At 38.4% G+C, this 20,727-nt stretch overlaps 1 protein-coding gene across 2 annotated transcripts in view; it reads left to right on the top strand.

The window, feature by feature from the left end:
• RXFP1 (relaxin family peptide receptor 1) overlaps positions 1-20,727 on the top strand; it is a 261,940-nt gene that overhangs the window by 125,967 nt on the left and 115,246 nt on the right. For both annotated transcript variants that reach the window (XM_075198196.1, XM_075198201.1), the window contains exon 3: positions 16,348-16,452. In XM_075198196.1, coding sequence (XP_075054297.1) covers positions 16,348-16,452 — 105 coding nt within the window. The remainder of the gene's footprint in view (positions 1-16,347; positions 16,453-20,727) is intronic.

The raw sequence follows: 20,727 nt of genomic DNA, 5'->3' as shown, positions 1-20,727 counted from the left end.
GATGACTAGAAAGAGATTATTAAACAGCAGGACCAACCAAATGAAATGAAAATCGGTACTTTGCAATGACTGTCGTTCATCGTGTAAGTATACACACTAACGCGATATGTGACCAAGCTGTCGTTTATCGGGAGAGTGGCCTGATGATTGCCTGAAAAGCCTCCAGTGTGTACCTAGCCTAGCACTGCAATAAGCAGCAATAGACAATATGTGATAGATAATCTAGTTTATCACCCCTGAATAATAAACAGGCTCCTTAATCTCATCACTCTATTATTTTAATACTATAGCACAGCATTAGTAAAGCTGAAACGATGTTGGATAGCTGTAATGACCACTGAGTGTCCAGAAGGAGGAAACAATGTAACCAATTGTAAAGATGAAAGAGACACAGGGGTATATTTAAAAAACTGTGTTTGAAAAAGTGGAGATGTTGCCTATAGCAACCAACCAGATTCTAGTTAACATTTATTTAGTACATTCTACAAAATGACAGCCAGAATCTGTTTGGTTGCTATAGGCAACATAATTTCAAACCCGCAGTTTAGTAAATATACCCCACAGTGTAGTCAGAATATATCACTGTGAAACTCAATCTCATTACTCAATATGTTTGATGTTAATAATGTAGCACAGCGAGTCCATGTTAATTAAAGCTGAGACATCAATGGTAGTTGAGTCAATGTTTTAACAATTCAAACATCCAAAGCAAATGTTATAATTGCCTGTACAAAAAATAATAGCAGTGAAATCAGAGTAAGATGCTGCACAGCTTAAATCCTGTCTCCTACAGTCTTGCGCTATCTGTTAGTCCATCGGTCATATCCCACTGCACAGAACTATGAAACTTAGTGTAATAGAACATGGATCTTATAGTAGTAGTATCATTTTCATGGTGTTTTCCATACATAGACAGCATAAATCATTACATTTAGTATAAATAAAAATGCAGGTTCAGGACTCAAAATACTGACTTATACTAATGTTATTATTACTCCAAACACTAAAGAATATAACTTGCATCAACAGTCTAAAACTGACATAGTAGAGTCAATATGGATCTCAGTTAACCATAAAAGAAAATAATCAAATGCATATTAATAAAGTATATTATCAATCCGACATTCTGTTATTAAGTTATTACAATGGTATATCTGACACACCAAAAAATGCTCCTATATGAATATAATATGAATTTTAGCACTATCTTTAATTGATAACATTCACTAAAGATGTTCACTCGAATTCTTTTTTGCAATTCATATACCAGAATGTTATGGGATATATGAACGGGTAAACAATAAAAAGATTATTGCAAATATAGTTATAAAGGTTTCTGCTGCCTTTTGGTTGAAATAAAATGTAGACTTCTAAACTTCTGTACTCACGATCACCTGTTTTACAGGGACGTTTTTAGTCATTTTTATTATTCCCACAATACACATTATCCAGACTATCCTGCAACCTGCAAATGTAAGTGTATATTTATTTTACAGGTTTTTTTCCAAAGACAATGTCTTAGGTATGCACATTGCAACGATGAAAGAAAATAAAGAGATATATTGTGTACATAAAGATGTGCGGTGGGTCCACACTTGTTACAGTTAGTAAATGTCTTTATTTTTTCAATAAGGTAAATAAATGCAGTGTTCCTAGTAGTCTTCCACATTCCACTGTAGTTCAATGAAGAGTGAAGGCAGATGTGTGAGATCACACTACTGTACTCTTAATTTTACATCACACATGTGGGCTTTGAATATATGCTTGTTTTTCTACCAGGCATCAATAAAGATAATATAAATTTGTATGTTTTTTTATTATTTAGGTATTAAGTCTATATATAAATAGAGATGAGCGCACTCGGATTTCTGAAATCCGAGCCCACCCGAACGTTGCGGATCCGAGACAGATCCGAGTATTCCCGCCAATTGCAAAACTGAAACCGAGGCTCTGAGTCATAATCCCGCTGTCGGATCTCGCGATACTCGGATCTTATAAATTCCCCGCTAGTCGCCGCCATCTTCACTCGGGCATTGATCAGGGTAGAGGGAGGGTGTGTTAGGTGGTCCTCTGTCCTGCTATATCGCGTGCTGTTCAGTTCTGTGCTGTGCTGTGCTGTGCTGTGCTCTGTGTTCTGCTCAGTCCAGTGGTGCTGTGTCCTGTGCTCTGTCCTTCTGAGTTCAGTGGTGCTGCTGGGTCCTGTGCTGTGTCCTGTTCAGTCCAGTGGTGCTGTGTCCTGTGCTCTGTCCTTCTGAGTTCAGTGGTGCTGCTGGGTCCTGTGCTGTGTCCTGTTCAGTCCAGTGGTGCTGTGTCCTGTGCTCTGTCCTTCTGAGTTCAGTGGTGCTGCTGGGTCCTGTGCTGTGTCCTGTTCAGTCCAGTGGTGCTGTGTCCTGTGCTCTGTCCTTCTAAGGGCATTGTTATTTCCCCATTATTCCCAAATTATAAAAAATTTCAAAAAAAGTTATAAAAAAAAATTACAAAAAAAGTAACTATAAAAGAAAAATAATAAAAAAAAATATCCCAAAACAATCCTGCAGTATAAGTCCATTTCTACTGCTATATTACAAAGTTCACTGATTCGGCAGTATAAGTCTAGTGGTACTGCTATATTACAAAGTTCACTCATTCTGCAGTATAAGTCCATTGGTACTGCAATATTACAAAGTTCGCTCATTCTGCAGTATAAGTCCAGTGGTACTGCAATATTACAAAGTTCACTCATTCTGCAGCATAAGTCCATTGTTGTTACTGCCATATTACAAATTTCACTGATTCTGCAGTATAAGTCCAGTGGTACTGCTGTATAACTCCAGTCCAGTGGTACTCTCCTGTGCCGCATATAATTTTTAAAGGCTTTGCCGAGTGTGTGTGGCTTCGGGGTACACTCTCTTGTGCTACATATAATGCAGAACAAAAATTTGGAGGATAAAGTAGGAAAAGATCAAGACCCACTTCCTCCTAATGCTGAAGCTGCTGCCACTAGTCATGACATAGACGATGAAATGCCATCAACGTCGTCTGGCAAGCCCGATGCCCAATCTCCTAGTACAGGGCATGTAAAATCCAAAAAGCCCAAGTTCAGTAAAAGTAGCAAAAAGAGAAACTTAAAATCATCTGAGGAGAACCGTAAAGTTGCCAATATGCCATTTACGACACGCAGTGGCAAGGAACGGATTAGGCCCTGGCCCGTGTTCATGACTAGTGGTTCAGCTTCACCCAAGGAACTAAGCCCCCCCCCCCCCCTACAAAAAATTTAAGAGAGTTATGCTGTCAGCAACAACACAGCAAACAACTGCCTTCTAAAGAGAAATTATCACAAATCCCCAAGGCGAGTGCAAGGGTGTTGGTGGTTGCGAAGCCTGGCCTTCCCATCACTGTACGGGAAGAGGTGGCTCCTTCCACCATTTGCAGCACGCCCTCTGCATATGCTGGAAGGATCACCCACAGTCCAGTTACAGATTTGGCTAATGAAGGTGTGAATGTTGTACACCGGGAGGAGGATATTGATGTAGCTGGCGCTGAGGAGGATGTTGATGATTATGATGCAGACAGATACCAAATTGCCTTTCTCAATTTCTATTTATATTCTAGATTATATAACGGCTGAATAGTTTTCTATTTTACTCCTAGTGGAGAGGAGATCTGATGCAGACAGATACCAAACTGCCTTTGTCCATTTCTTTGTATATTTGAATTTCTAGTTCTACAGTCTATGCAGGCTGCTTTTTTTATATTCAACTACAAGTGTAGGGCGGGGGGGGGGGGGGGGGCATAGATAGCCACCGAAGTAACGTGGTCCATTTAATTTCACTTTCTAGCTCCACAGTCTGAGCAGCCTGCTTTTTTTATCTTCAAAGTATTTACAAGCCTTGCAATCTAAATTAACAAGAGGTAGTGACATGCTAGAACTCCACCCTCTATATGCTGCAGAGGATGGAGGAGCATCAAAAGGCCATTCAAGCGTACACAGCCACCTACGATATAGGAAAAGGAGTGGGGATGCGCCTGAGTCAAGCGCAGTGGAGAATGATTTCCGTGTTGCGCAAGGTTCTGCAGCCATTTGAACTTGCCACACGAGAAGTCAGATCCGACACTGCCAGCTTGAGTTAGGTGATTCCCCTGATCAGGCTTTTGCAGAAGCAGCTGGAGAAAGTGAGGGAGGAGCTGGTACACCATTGCGATTCCACCAAGCATGTAGCTCTTGTGGATGAAGCCCTTCGTACGCTTTGCCAGGATCAGTCTTTTAAAGTCAGAGGAATACATTCTGGCCACCGTTCTCGATCCTCGGTTTAAAGCGTATGTTGTGTCTCTGTTTCCGGTGGACACAAGTCTACAGCGGTGCAAAGACCTGCTGGTCAGGAGATTGTCCTCTGAAGAGGACCGTGACATGCCAACAGCTCCACCTTCATTTTCATCACTGTTTGTGCAGTTCCAAAAAAGAGGAACTGCCATTTCTATTGCTACCTTCTTTCTTTCTGTATTTCCTGTGTCCTGTGGTCTGTTCTGCTAAGGGCATTGTTATTTCCAAGTTATCCAAAAGTTCTAAAAAAAACAAATTTATAAAAAAAATTATAAAAAATTAATTTAAAAAAAAAAAAAAAATTTTTCCAAAAATAATTGGGAAAAAATATTACAACATTTTAAAAAATCTAGCTTGTACTGCTATTTAAAAGTCTAACTATGATCATTCACTGTTGCTGTACCCAAAAATAATAGGTACTGCTATTAAAGTACAGTCCAGTGGTACTCTCCTGTGCCACAGATAATTTGTAAAAGCTTTGCCGAGTGTGTGTAGTTATGTATCACAGGTTTTAAGAAGAGGCACAAGACTGACAACCTGTTAGAGAAACTGAGGGAAATAATCTCTCTGTGGCTCACCGACACTTAGACTCTCCTGGGGATTCGAATAACTGCCATTTCTATTACTACCTTCTTTCTTTCTCTATTTAAAAAAAAAAAAAATAACTGCCATTTCTAGTACTACCTTCTTTCTTTCTATTTTTTTAAAAAAACAAAACTGTCATTTCTATTATTACGTTAATTGTTTGTGCAGTCACAAAAAAGAGGAACTGCGCCCTTAACTGCTATGTTGGTTTTAGACGTCCATCCGGTGTCCACCATCTGTGCACTGGAATTCAGACCAGTTGAGGGTTTTATTATTATATTGTGGCCCCGATACCAAATTGGGTACCGGGGCCACTCCACTACGCAGTCCAGATACTTATTTGGTGGAATTCAGAACAATTGGTTTTTTTTTATTATATTGTGGGGACCACTCCACTACGCAGTCCAGATACTTTTTTGGTGGAATTCAGACCAGTTGAGGTTTTTTTTTATTATATTGTAGGGACCACTCCACTACGCAGTCCAGATACTTTTTTGGTGGAATTCAGACCAGTTGAGGGATTTTTTATTATATTGTGGGGACCACTCCACTACGCAGTCCAGATACTTGTTTGGTGGAATTCAGAACAATTGAGTTTTTTTTTTATTATATTGTGGCCCCGGTATCAAATTGGGTGCCGGGGCCACTCCAGTACGCAGTCCAGATACTTGTTTGGTGGAATTCAGAACAATTGTTTTTTTTTTATTATATTGTGGGGACCACTCCACTACGCAGTCCAGAAAGCTACCTCGGTGAAACGTTTTGGACTAAAAACAATATTGTGAGGTGTGAGGGTGTTCAGAATAGACTGGAAATTAGTGGAAATGATTGTTATTGAATGTTATTGAGGTTAATAATAGCGTAAGAGTGAAAATAAGTCCAAAAACTTAATTTTGGAACTTTTTATGCTTTTTTCGAAATAAATCCGAATCCAAAACCTTAAATCCGAACCAAAACCTTTCGACAGGTGTTTTGCGAAACAAATCCGAACCCAAAACATCAAGAAAATCCGAACCCAAAACACAAAACACGAGACACCAAAAGTACATCCCTATATATAAATAATATGTTCCCACTTAACTATGGGGCCAACTTGATCTATGAGGTGTATCCATATTCTTATAATGCCACTATTACTTGAGTGGCAATGTGCAGGATTTTATATACTGTATATTCTGGCTTGATTTAAAGTGAGTTACACAAGTGAATATATAGGGCTATCATTAAGTAGCTATATTCTATGAAATTAAAACCCTATATAATTTGCACTGTTGTTTTGTAATATTGTATGCGCACAATATATTTAGTTCCAATAACCTATTTTCTTTAAATAGCATTTAAAAAGTTTCGTTTAGTATAAAAACATCCTTGAAAGCTTTTAAATGATGCACTATTCTTAATTGCTGCTGTTATTTCTAAAACTCTCCCCAGAAGGTCTTTTAGTTTCCAAATTTGAATATCCGACTTGCACATCCTCCTCATTAGATGCTGTGTGCTCCTGCCAGGCTTGCTAATCCAATGTTCTGCATTGATGAATAAATACAATATATTGTTCATGTACCCATCTATTTTAAGCTCCTTCTCTGCGAAAAGCCCCTGTATATTTTGGCACCTAGATCCTGTACTTCCAAATAGCTGCAAACTGTGTTATATATGTTTACATTATTATTATTAGATATTATTATTATTATAATATAATATATTATTGTTGTATTGTTTCACCTTCAGTTGCATTTGATTTTATCTCACAATTAATTTGCTACATTTCACTGTGTGATGCTAAAGGTTCCTAACTTTAGCTGCAGTTTTGAATTTGCAGATCTGGTGGAGGTATATAGAGATGACGTTAGTTAAAATCGGTGTGAACTAGGATATAAATTGATTTATATCCAAGGCACACTGGGCAAATACAATAACAGGGAGCTAATCAGTTGCACAGAAGGTTAAAGAAGGCTTGCCACTGTTCAGTATAACTGATGGGACCAGTAGTCACCTGGCAAAAGTTTCTGCAGGAAAATCGAACTTAGGGCTATTATTCACTGGTATATAAACATTGCACATGACTTGTATTTAGTGTTTTTTAACTGCATGTAAAAATAAAATCTATTCTTTTCTATGTGTCTATACCCATTTATATTGTGTGTTTTTGAACACTGCTTGCTCCATTTCAGTGACTTCAAATGTCCCTTCATGCTGTTATTGATATTTTTGGGTACAAATTGTGTACATACCCACTAGGAGTTAACACGTGCGGCTTCTCCAATGTTGTGCTGTATTTTTTTAATTCATATCAATGGCCCATTCATTCCAAAAGGCCATTCGTTTCAGTGGGGTTGTGTGCCTCATTTGGAAACTCTATGGTAATGGCTCATTCATTTCAATGGCTTTTCATTTCAGTGAACTTTTCTTTGGTGACCTTCACTGCTTCCTTGGTGGCTCCTGCTGGCATGATACCAGCAGGATGTTAAAGAAAAACACTGGGCACACAGCTACTCCGAGATGGAGGATAACCATAAGAATTGCCGTGCATTATGAAAGTGAAATCATAAGCTGCCACCACCAGAAGAGGAAGGAGGTTAAGTTAAGTTAAATGGTGAAGGACAGTTATTGTTGCCAGCAACTGAATGTTTTAAGATTTTTACAGCAGTTACAATTGTTATTCCTCTACCTTCTGTATCAAGTGTTACCCACGCCTGTTAGATCATTACTGCATTTGGAGAAGGCCATCTTTACGTTCTGTTTCATTTCATTGTATGTCATTTTAGTGTCGTGATCCCCTCAATGTACAGCGCTGCTTAATATGTCAGCGCTTTATCAATAAAATTTAATAATACTAAAGAACATTTCCTGTATATAACAAGAAGATCTATTGGATAAAAGTACATTCCACATGGATTATAAAAGAATCAACTTGGATAACAAATTGTTCCTGTGAAAAAAATAAGAACATTTCCCATGAATTACAAGAAGAATTTCCATTGGATTATAAGAAGATGATTCCCTTGGAATACAAGAAGAAAATATTTTCAATTAATAAATTGGTATAAAATTTGGGATTTTTATTTAAATACAGGTTTACTTAACAATCATGTTTATGCTATATTTACATGTTATTACTATTTTAATATAATGGATCAGTATCTACAACCCAGGGGTTTCGGGAAGACCAGGACTGGTGGTCTATGAGAGGGGGGAACTCTGGTTATTGTGTGCCCCTCCACAGAGGCTCCAGCCTGGGCTGGGTCTCACTATGACAGGGGGACTCCACAGTGCTCATTTCCCTATTAATAATGGGAACCAGTTCAGGCTGTTTAGCCTGAGGCTAGTTTTCACTGCAACTGGGTATTCCATGTCCCTGTTTAGATGCGACCAGCCAAGGCCAACTGGCGCTGGGTCTGGTTGAGAAATTGGCTAACATGTATTTAATGTATGGAGCTTTTCCATCCAACTGCATGTATGTTGCATTTGGACCATATTTTAAATGTGTCTGCAAATATATAAAATTTATATGCATTTTCACATGTGGTTTACACAAATACAAAGCCAGAATGTAAGTGACCTCAGAGAAGTTTGCACATAATACATCTTCCCTCATGCAATGTGATCAGTAAGTGATCCAAACCATGACTCTGCCGGTGGATTAGTTATTGCTTCCATCTTCCATCCATTGCTGTCCAGTCCATGTTTGGAGTTATATGCAGATTGTACAAGCAGGAGTAGAGGAGGCTGACTACTGCTTAACATGCCTGAGGGAGAGGGGTAGTTGCCTGGTTCAGTATTCAGTACACAAATTGGATGAAAGGCAGAGAAAGATAAAGATGTCATAAAAATGAGAAAAAATAAATAATTACGGTACACTGATTAATTATTCAGTTTTCAAATTAGAGTAACATTTAAGTAATGTCATTAATATTATGTGTCTTATTCAGGGCTCCCATCATTTTGAAGTAAATATCTGTGACATCCATGATACTTAAAGTTTACTCAGGCCATAAAAACACCCCATTGACTTCCCTTTTTTTGAGTACCAAATAAAGGAAAATGTTTATGGAACATGTTTATCTTGCTAATTTAGGTGCATCTCGAGTATGAATTCGAGGAAGATAAGAATCCAAAATTAAGCATTCCCTGTGTTCAGAAAACAGGTGAACATGGATACACCAGTATAATGTAAAAGACTAATAAACCCTATTGGCTACAGTTGTTGTCCCTGTTGATTCTTATTCTCTTGACATGTTTCCTGCTGTTTTCTCCTGTGAGGGCACATTGGCCCAATAAATCAATTATTGTGATAATGTAGAGATAATTTAGGTGGTATGTATGATTCTCCAGCATTAAGAGCAAAATGGAGACTCTTGGGCATTTGAGAAATTATTATGGTGTATGCAGAATAAAGCCATATTGATGGGGCTGCACAGTAGAGGATTTAAAGTCATTTGTTCTACTGCATGTTTTATTTGAAAATTTCTACCTTTTTAGAAACTTATCCTAATAAGATATCATGTCAAATGTGTTTTCTTTCTAATTATATCAAAGGCTGTGTATTACTGAGCTAAGAATTATACTTGAAATTACTGAAGGGTTTTTATTTGCATATGACCTTCATGAGCTATTCTATTTTTCTGATTCATTAACAGTCCAGGTTTAAGAATATCCCAGCTTAATAGTGCACAGGTGGTTGACTCAAAATGCCTGAGGCACTTATTAAGCCCCCTGCTCTCAAGTACAGATATCCTAAAAACCTGAACTGCTAGGGTAGTTTGAGAACCTGAGTAGGGAAATACTACATTAATAAGCAGGAAGTAAGTTCCATATATTTATTTAATACTGATGGGGTACAGTGGAAGTTAGAAGTTTGGAGAGATAGGTCTGTGTGGGTGGGGAATATGGTGCAACACAGAAAATGTGGCCAAGGGTTCATGATACAATTATACTTCCTCCTCCCTTGAGATTACAGAAGCACCAGCTTGTTTGTTAGAAATAGGAGACTGCTTAGCTTGGAATACTCAGATTGGTGGCTGACTATAACTGTTACATAGGCTGGGCTGATCACAAGGAGGTGGGAAAGAAGTAAGGATATCAGACCCCATATACCATTAAATGCTTTTAGCTGTTCTTCTCACTGTTCATTGTAATTAATTTGCAGTGAAACTCGATTGAAGCTTTTGGCCCTCTCTTGATCAAATATAGGTCATTTGTATGAAAAACAAAACTTCCTCTTCACATTCTCTTTCCTGGGACTTGGATGCTTAACTACCTCTGCAATGCACTTTGGGGACAGTTAGGCATTACCCCACTGAACCACTTATCACTTTTATATGCTGCTCCCCACTGCATTAGTGAAACCCTATATTTAGGGTTATACTTTGGGGGGGGGGGGGATTTACTGACCATCAGGATTTTTCTGAAAAAGGAAACACTGACCAATCACAAAGCATTGGGCCAGTGAGTATTTCAGTGCATCTGGTTCAGAGTCAGACTTACTTTATTCATCTCATTTAAAAATTCTGCTACTAGATACATATGCAGGAAGAAACGCATGTACACTTTTAGCAGGTGACCTCAGAAAGATGTCTCCATGAAAAGATTGATACATACAACTATATACAAATCTTCTTCAATATTCCAATGAGAATAATTAGCTTTCCTCTATAGATAACTTTCATTTCAACTTTTCTTAATACAATTTGCCTCATTTTTAATGCAATAGTAACAGAGACACATTGAAATAATTATGCACAGTTATGTGAAATATTAAGGATATTGGCATAGCTGTAATGCAATAGCGTATTGTTCTAGCAGTGTAAACTTTAAAAAAATATAAAAGTGGAGATGCAAATTGGGATAACTAGTTCTCTGTTTGTAGTAACTAACCAGCCAATCAGAATTTGTACATGTAATAAAAATCAATGTTTCATTGTTTACAGTTAGTATAAAAACCTGATTGTTATGTACTAGCTTATTTACATGAAATTGTAGCTTGTCGCGTCAAAAAATTCGTACACCACCAGTACTTTCTATTATGTGGAAGAAATTCATTGTTGGCTGTGACGAAACGAGGATGATAACACTGTAACCATCCTGTTCTTTGTTTCTCACATAATGTGGATTACAGCAAGTACTTTTTATAGCCCTTGCTTTTGTTCCCCAGCGCAACAGAGGACAACTGCAGTGTCTAATTACATGTGGATAAGGGGACATTGTAGCTCATTGTAAATATGTATATTGTTTATTGTATATTGGTGATGTGGCAGGGAGGTTGTTATTCATTGTCCTTAAAGTGAAGCTAGGTGGTAATGGGTAGGAATCAGGTTGCAAGATATTGGAGGGGGAAAACTAATTAGTGCCCATTGTTCTCACAAGACTAGTCCAGACAGGCCATCTAGCAGGGAAGGTTCTGTGGAACTCTCCCCTCTCCAACCCCTGCCTAGTCCAGCACTAACCAATGTTTAACAAGGAGAGGTCCAGGGGTTTGCCCGGAGAGGGGAAAGCTCTTTGAAAATTAGACCGTAGATATAAGGAGCCACTCCAGGAGAGGAGGGGAGATATTCAATTCTGGGACTGGATGCTGCAGGGTGGCTGTTTTTTAGAATTGCCGTTCTCTACCAGTAAAATACATCGGCAGATCCATGGGTCATCAAGTTCGGACAGCCAGGTGACTGTAACTCCTTAAGCTAGTGGGGTAAGGGACAGTTATGGTGGTAAACCTGCCTGGCATTTATTTACTGTGTGTACATAATAATCTAGTGATTGCTTTTATTATAATAAATGTATTGCTTTACTTTGTATCTGCATTTGCCTGAGTGACTATACGAATCCTAGAAGGTACTAGACTTCCCTGGCATAGGAAGGCACCCGTGGGTGGCCAGCCAGAGTGAAATAAGTAGAAATGGGCCAGAAAACCCAGTATCTTCACATTGGCATATATGGGTTATAAACAAAATTATTATGTCTGAAGGCTATATTGGATGTGGATGGGGATATGAGAATGAAGCCATTGTGTCATTTTTCAACTGTTGTTTTGGTTTTTAAATTTTGCGTAATATTTTTCTTTGCAAATTGAATGAGCTTTGACTTCTTTCACCGATTAATATTTAGATTGGAACAATCTAAATGTGCTATAATGTGTGCTATAATGTGGGCAATGGAAATAGGTCTCCAATATGGCCATGTTCTTTTTAAAATTCTCTGTATGTAGTTATATGTATATAAATTGCTATCTCCATAACATAGTTTGGTACGCTGTGAGCAGCAATAAACCATGATAACTGAAGGCAGTAAATTATTTACCTGGGGCTGAACAGAGCCCTATAAATAGAGATATTGCTGGAATAGTGGACTTCCATACACAGTTACAACTTGCTCCAAGCCACACCCTCAACACATTTCCTCATAGGAAGTTGGGATAATTTAACATAGTATTAAATTGCTGGTAGACTTGTCAGCTTGTTAAATCCGAATTCCAACGTTACCATTACATTGCACAATATTATTAGACCATATTAGATTAAAATTTATCTGGCCACAAGCATCCTCCGCTTAATATACCACCATATTCAATAGTTAATAGTGCTGTCTGCATTTTAATTGGCAGCTTACATTTCACACTTGCCCACAGGAATGAGGCTGCAAACTGTCCAACACAGGCAGAAATGCTCACAAGAAAACAAGAGCACTTAAAAAAGCCAGACATGTCAACCGTTATGACACCACAGGCAAGAGCAAAGAGCAGCAGCTGCAATGGGCATATATGGTGTAAAATTGTCAGGTAAGGGGTGTGGTAATTTAGAAAATCGGGCTACAATTGAAAAAATAAAACACAAAAATGAATACTTAATTAAAACATTATTTAGAAACTTTACACGTATTTTAAGACAATGTATTGCGTTTGGCTCTTTATCACTAGTAAAAGGAGGATACTCTAAGACCTGTATTGAAAGATTACTTAGTTGCACCTGCTTAGACTTCCAGCACATTGAGGTAGGGATTTCCTTCCTATTGTATTAATAATGTCTGCATAATTAGTTACATATAAGTCATATAACAATAATTGTGTTACTGTAGGCCTTCACTGAAGTCTGCATGATATTTCACAATATGAAATATATGTCATATCAACATACTCCGTTATAAAACATAAAGCAAAAAAATATATCTACATTACACTTGTTATGTATACAACCACGGTAATACACTTTGAAGCTTACACTTTAGAGATCCACCAAAATAATTTTATATTGAAGATAATAATATATCTCAATTATTACTTCACCATAGAAAAAAAACAAGATAACATGTATGTCATAACAAGATGACAAGATTACATGAAGGTAAACTTAAGTTTTTATCCTGGAGATAGGTATGTCAATATTCCTAAGGAAACAGGTCATGTGAAATAAATCTTGTGATGTTTGTGACACACATGATTGATGAAATGTTACTGTTAGTAGAAGTAATTTAGAGTTCACACAGTTAATGAAAGAGCCCATCACCTCAGTGTGTATGCTAATGAAATGAGAAGAGGTAATTACCTCAGTAAATGACATTACTGATGTCTTAAAGCAGAAAGTGAGTCACTTTTCTGACATACATCAGGGCTATCAGCTTTCTCAATCAATCATAACATTTTTTAGAGATATAACTAGCTTCACTTACCATAGGAATTCAAAGTTCTCATAATTTAGCTAGGTGCATGTTTGAGTGTAAACTATAAGCATCTCTGATGGCTGCACAAGATCACGCGACCTGTGGGCAGTTTTGAGGATATCAATGTGCCCATTCCCGAGGGGTGCACTGATATGGTCCTGCAGACGGTTTACCTTGTGCAAAACATTCAGGTGCAAAAGCAACAACATAAGCAAAGGACTGGCATATTTTCTTTGATCATTGATTCTGTTTGAATAACTAGGTGCAATGGTTATCTGTGTTAGTTCCTGTTAGTTCCCGATCCTGTTTATCTGCAGCTCGTTCTGACCATTGACTTTGATTACTTGACTCTTCTTTATTCTGCTTGTGTATCACTATCTGCCAGGTACTGAAGTCTGCTTGTACTTTACCTTGCTTATCACTTCCAATTCTGTATCTCACTGCCTGCCTGTCTTAACCTGATTCTGCCTTTTGTATTGCATTTTGGAACTTACAAGGCCCCCATTGACCATGCGCTGATGCTCTGTGGCAGCACTTGCGCTTTTGTACTGACCAGGATGGGAATGAGCAGGTGCTGTCTCCAGGTGCCATGTTACCTTGCAGGACTTGCTTTTGTTCAATTAATATACATTTAGATTCTGGCCTATTCAAATATACAAAGAGCAATGATTGTAGAGGATAATTTATCGATGAGAAATGGAGAGGGAATTTGTAGCTATAGGTAGAAAAGGTTATGGCAAATTAACTAGGAGAAGGTAGGTGCAAGGATAGGCTTTTTATAAGGGGGATTCCACCTTTGCTTTTAATATTCATATTGTAGGTGTATGCATTTTCTCCAAACTCTTCAGATGTTATATTTACCAAACATCATTGGGATTATGTGCTATCTCCTCTGTACCTACACAATGTGGAACACCATTTTTTGTTGGCGCAGTCCAGTGTTAAAATAGTAAATAAACAGTAAAAGAAATGGTAAAATATATAAAAAATACTCATCTAGTGGTCTGGTTGGGTTCGGGTGGACCCAGTAAAGTTAAACTGCCACATGTCCAATCTCTAGTTGAAGCACTGGAGACCAGTAGTTCCAGAACCCTTCCCTGGAACTCCGGAAGGGCATGTAGCTCAGTGAGTTATGTCTCAGTGATCTTGTTCCTAACCTCCAGGAGCCAAATTTGTGGTGGTGCTAGATCCCAGTGATAAAGCTCTGAAAAGCCAGTTTCAGTGAGAGGTATAATGGTTAGATATCACTGCCCAAACTAATGGTGACAGTAGCTTAGCAACAGGCTAACTCTCTGCCACTATTTTGTATATAAAATGTCTAGGCTAATCTTTGTGGACAGATAAGAGGTTTAGCCTAGATTGGTTAAACAAAATAGTATAAAAGGAGGTCTTATAGCCCATGTAAACTGCTAGATTATTTTTGTATAGTTAGAAAAGCTCTTATTGCAACTAATTGAGCCACAAAATGCAGATACAATTAGTTTCAGCTTGCTTATATGATGCCTGTCTTTGCACTGCAATGTTCCTATGACCTACAGATTAAAGATCAGACTTTGAGCAATGTCTTTCTGCCCGGCATTGAGCCCAACAGTCCTGAATCAGCGTTCTGCAGTCCCCAGCAGTCCTCACTTACAGTAAGCGGCCAGGAAGTATTCAACCAGAGCAACCAGCAAAGAGGTGCTGCAGGAGTTATATATTGCTCAAGAAGTATGAGGGTTCCAGGTGCCAGTGGGGAAGCCTGGTGGTCGCAGATTTTACCCTTCTACAACTGGAGACATGACTTTGGTGTGCAGTTGACATTCAGTCAGCTTGTGATTGGTTGGCTTGCCCAATCAGTGCTAATAAAAGTAATTAGTGAAAACTAGTTGCTGTCAACTAGTAAAACCACAAAAAGTGTAATAGTGGTATAGCTGAGTGGCATAGCATGCCCATCCCATCACAAATATACCAATATCTCTATAATACTGTTCCTAATAAATCTGATGCTGAAGGAACCAGTATATGATATAATAGATTAATTGACCTATCACCTTTACTGGGGCTCATCGGAGTTAGACGTAAGTCAATATTTTTTGTACAAGATTTACGCGCTGTGCATCTGTTCCAAAAACACATACCCTTATCATTGACTTACACCTTATACCTGGAGAGACTGAATGAGGAGGTCAAGCATCATCTGAATATAGTAAGGGTATATTCACATAATTGCAACAAAATAGACATGGCCACAACCGCAGAAAAACCTTTTAGAAGGCATATATTTTACAAGGGCTGTGGGGGGGATTAAATCATTATCATTGGGGATATATTATAATTTGTGGCCGTCTATTTACATTACTTAATTGACATTTTCACTTGGACTACTGCAGATGTTTGTATTTGATATAATTTGATACAGAAAATGTGATCTTATGTATAACAATTCCCTCTTGTGTAAATGACACTTTATTACATTATTATCTTTAGTTAAATAGGGTAGTGTGATTTTAGCATTACCCTTTTGCATACCAACACTGTCACTCCACATCTCTACGTTATGACTATGCTGTTTGGGTCTGATGTACCCCTGGTATGTCTGACGTACCCCTGGTAAAAATGCTCTTGAGATGTCTGACTCACATTTGGACATTTGTACATTAGAACTCCAAATCTGTCCATCTACAAATAAGCTCTTCTGTGTATTAATAACTCCCATCAATAGTTTCTATCTTTTACATTGATATTATGTTTTGATACTGTTTGTTGCTTCTTTATTTCTTTGTTCTTAATCTTAAAACATGCTTATAACGACAGTCTATTTTTTTCATTACTTCCAGGAGACAACAATGGGTGGTCTCAGCAGCTTGATAAACATTTTGAGAAACACACTGAGCAGTTTGGCGTGAATATCTTTGACTCAGACATGAAGGCTGCAGAATGCTGTAAGTTGTCGATAAACGCTTCTACAAGTGACAAAAATAACTAAAATTACTGAAATGTAGAGAATCTAGTAACAGTATTAGATGTTCTTCCTTTCACAAAGGATGTCAGGAACATATGCTTATAGCTTAGATTGATGTCTGCAGTCCTTTATTTTATTCCTAAATAACGGTAAATTATCTCTAGAAATTTTTTTTCCAAGTGGTGGGGAAATAGCTTCCCTCGAGCAGCCACAATGGCTTGTCAGTTATCAGTGAGCTGCAAAAGAATAGGTACTACATTTGTTATCAGTAATTAGCTGATAGTTTACAAACGTAGCGAAGACTAAATACTGCTGGTGAGCATATGGAAAAGAGATGGCGTGATCCTTATACGTAGGACACATTTTGAGGTTTTTTTAATGAAAAAGTACTTTTCTAAATGCACATCAAGCAATGTAATGACATACTTCAAAAATGAAAAAGTGACACATGTAACAAAGACATTCCAGGTGTCCCACATTCTCCGATATAATTTAATCAGGCTGAAATGAGGCTGAACCAAATAGTATTTTTGAAAAAAGTACTGAAAAGTTGAAACTAGTGAAGGGGGTGGTCTGAAAGTGGACGTAGGTTGTACTTTCAGGTGACACTTTTACCGTTTCAGCCATGCACCTTTCTTGATTGTTCTCCTGGGTATTGGGAGTGCAAATTGAAATCTTCTTGCGGTTCATAACCGGACTTTTTGCGGTTCATAACTAAACCTTGCGATGTCATGTACAAACTTTGTATTGTAGGCTGTCAACCTTGTGTGTCCTTGTTTGGATTGTTTTTACATAATTTGTTAATAATACCGACTGTGTTTCACTTAACTAAAAGGCAATAAAACCTAAAGGCGTGCAAGTGCTTGTGCTTATAACTATGGTGTCTACTGCTCATGCACTAAGTAAGAAATGGTACATGCATCGTTCCTTGGTTTGATGTGAGTGAACTGGTGGGGATGTTGTAGGGATCAGTGATCCTCAAACACAACCCGACCAACATTCATGTGTGTAAAAGAGTGTTTACTGTTGTGGTTTCAAAACAATAAGACAGAGAAAACCATTAACTTCCTGTTTTCCCTATGTTTAAATATTTCAAAACACAGAGCAATCTAGGATGTGAAATATATGTTTGCTTAACAACAAACAATTATACCTGGCACTGTTAAATTTAAAACTCCATTCAATATTTAATTGAAACACCAATTTTATTCATGCTCAATACTTTGGGGAAGAAGTCTTATGAATTATAAAGTACATGAAGTCTCAAAGTGACTATACATCACTAAATAATCATCTGTTACACTCCCACTGCACTGCTATGTGTGTAAAGGTTTGCAAAATGTATTACACCCACAGGGTATTTTACTTCTACTAACTTTATAATGATGAGACGCTGTGATCTCCCACAACATACTGTGCATGAACTAAATGGCTTTCTAAAGTAATCAAATAAGATATTGAAGTTTTAAATTTAAAATTTGAAGTCCTGTTATTATAAATTCACTGGAGTTTGTGTTGCTTCAATCAGCTGACAAGATACATTGCAATAAACACGAGCAGGACTCATCTTTATTTATTATAGTGATATATAATTTCAGAATAAGTAGGTATGTTATGTTTTTAGCAGATGCTGTCAATTGTGTCTCAAGTAGTGGTCATTAACACATACTTGCCAACTCTCCCGGAACGTCCGGGAGACTCCCGCATTTTGCGTGAGTCTCCCGGACTCCCGAGAGAGTGTGGCAATCTCCCTGATCTGCCCAGAAGTGGGCAGAATACGGTTCAAACGCCGCGATTCACCGGAAAGCTAAAATGACGCAATTTATGGGGCCCCGCCCCCAACACGCCTACCTCCTACTAGCAGCTCCCGGAAAAAAAAAATGAAATGTTGGCAAGTATGCATTAACATACTTTTCCCTAACATACAGAACTCACATTCAGTGTTATATGAAGCCCATTCTATGTGCACCACAAAACATCTTAGATTTGCACTGCTGGTGCATCACTGTAAATGCCTACTGTACACTCACTCTTAGGAGACAGCGGGGCAAACTAGAAGTCTGCCGAGATGTGCAGAGAGGTGGAAAAACCATATGAGATATACTGTGCAAAATGTAAATGTTACATCAAAAGTTCAATCACCCCCTCTTTTAAATTAAACTTTGCAGTATTTTTCCTAATATACATGCTTGATTTGACCTCATTTGTAAGTTAAGGTATTTATGAGAGTGAGAAACATCTTCTTTACTACATTCAATACTTTTGTGTGTTTGAGGCCATATCAGAGCTGGTGCAAAAATCAAATCCTATGCTCTTCCATACAGCATGGAACGCTACTAAGCAGTGGCAGAACTCAGGGCCATCTTAACAACATTATGGGCCCCCGGGCAAAGCAGTGCACCAGGGCCCCTAGATATAGATATAGATATATAGATGTATACAGAAACAGATATAGATATAGATATATAGAGATAGAGATAGATAGATGTACTTACTCAGTGACCCTTGTAGGTTTTTTTTGCAGTTTTTTTTCTTATGCAGGATTATTTATTCTCATTAAGAGCCATGCCTATGGGGCCCCCTTGCCCGTGGGGCCCCCGGGCAGCTGCCCATCGTGCCCAATGGAAAAGATGGCCCTGGCAGAACTACCAATGGTGCAGCAGGTGTGGTGTACCGGGTCCCATGGAGATAATGGAGTCTGCTGCATGAGGAACTAGCGAGCTGTGGGTCCTGGATCCCTCCTCCCTGCTCCTTGCACCAGGACCCACAGCTCACTAGTTCCGCCCCTGCTACTAAGAATGCAGCCTTTTCACCTCGAGCTCTCATTTCATCAATCAAGAGATCAAACCTAGTTTTTGCACTGCCAACGAATGGAGAAAATGCTATGCACAAGCACATAGCGCTTTCTCATGGGAGGGTTCCAGCAAAACCGTAGAGGCTTTAGCTGGATCCTATTGAAATAGACTAGTAACACCATCCTGAGATGGTGTTAAGTTGCTTTGAAAACCTTTGCTTTTCGCAGCTTTATAAATGAGCTAATGCTGCTGTTCCCACAGAGGTCTATGGGGACAGCTTTAAGTGCCTTTAATAATGTGGGAGAAATATGATTTCTCCAGCATTAATCCTTTGATAAATAAGAACAAGTGATGAAGGACCATTATTTTTGGCTCTTCACCACTTGTCCAAATACACTCTTCATAATTCTAAGGTTGACAAAACAAAATGTATTCTGGCTGAATTCTCTACTAGAGTAAAGAAAGTTTTATATCACTGTACTGAAGATAATTGATTTTTGCTAGAAGAAAAGGTCATACAGTGAGTTGTTAGTGCAGAATTCTCACTGAGATGTTTGTTAGTGTTAATTGACGACGTGTCTGTTCCAAATATCCTTTATATGGAGAACTCTTTTGCAAGAGTAATGGACTAAAATCTAGTACTGGTTGTCATATAGAATTACTTATTCATTATTGTGAATTTATTATTTGCCCTGCAGAAATACATAACAACAGTCTATAAAAGCCTAATCGATCTTGTTACCAAATTATTCCATAAAACCTAAAATGCATAAAGCCATCTTACCTGACACCTGAGGTGCTATCCAGTGCTTTTAGACTATGAGTAGAAAACACCTAACAGCTTTCACTTTGTACTGTATGTTTTTTCTTATGTTGGAAGCTCCATTGAGGTGTGCACTCAGGAGGTGGGCTTCCTTGGACTAGCCACTTACAGCTTGTGGCCACAGGTCATTCTAATCCGGTCCCTTCCCTTTCGCCCCCACTGTGTGTCCTTGTGCAGGCTGCAGAATAGAAGATACAGATGTAAGGAGGTAAGTGTGGGGGTGGGAGTTTTTAATGTAAATATAGGAGGAGCTTTTAATGTAAGGGTGAGGCAGGGGGCTTTTCATAAATTGTGAGGGAAGGAGTTAATGTAAGTTTGGGGGGAGGGGGAAGGGGCAGGTAATGTAAATGTAGGGGGGAGAGAAAGAGGCATTTAATGTAAGTGTACAGAGAGGAGTAGGGGTGTAATTTATTGGGGTATTCATTTATTGGAGGTTTGAAGGTGGAGAATATGTAATTTAATAGTGGGATTATGGTGGGATCTACCAATTTAAGGTTGGGTGATGGGACTATTAATTTAATGCTAAGTCGGTGTCTGTAATCACACAGGAGCTATCTGAATTCAAACAGTCAGACCAACTTTACACTACCTTCAGTGGAGGTGAGGAGTCTGACGAGGGGTAGGTATTCACCAGGGA

This window comes from Mixophyes fleayi, chromosome 1 (assembly GCF_038048845.1).
Source record: "Mixophyes fleayi isolate aMixFle1 chromosome 1, aMixFle1.hap1, whole genome shotgun sequence".
In the NCBI taxonomy this organism is placed as follows: domain Eukaryota; kingdom Metazoa; phylum Chordata; class Amphibia; order Anura; family Limnodynastidae; genus Mixophyes; species Mixophyes fleayi.
The sequence above is the reverse complement of the archived record's forward strand: the minus strand, read 5'-3'. Positions and strand labels throughout refer to the sequence as shown.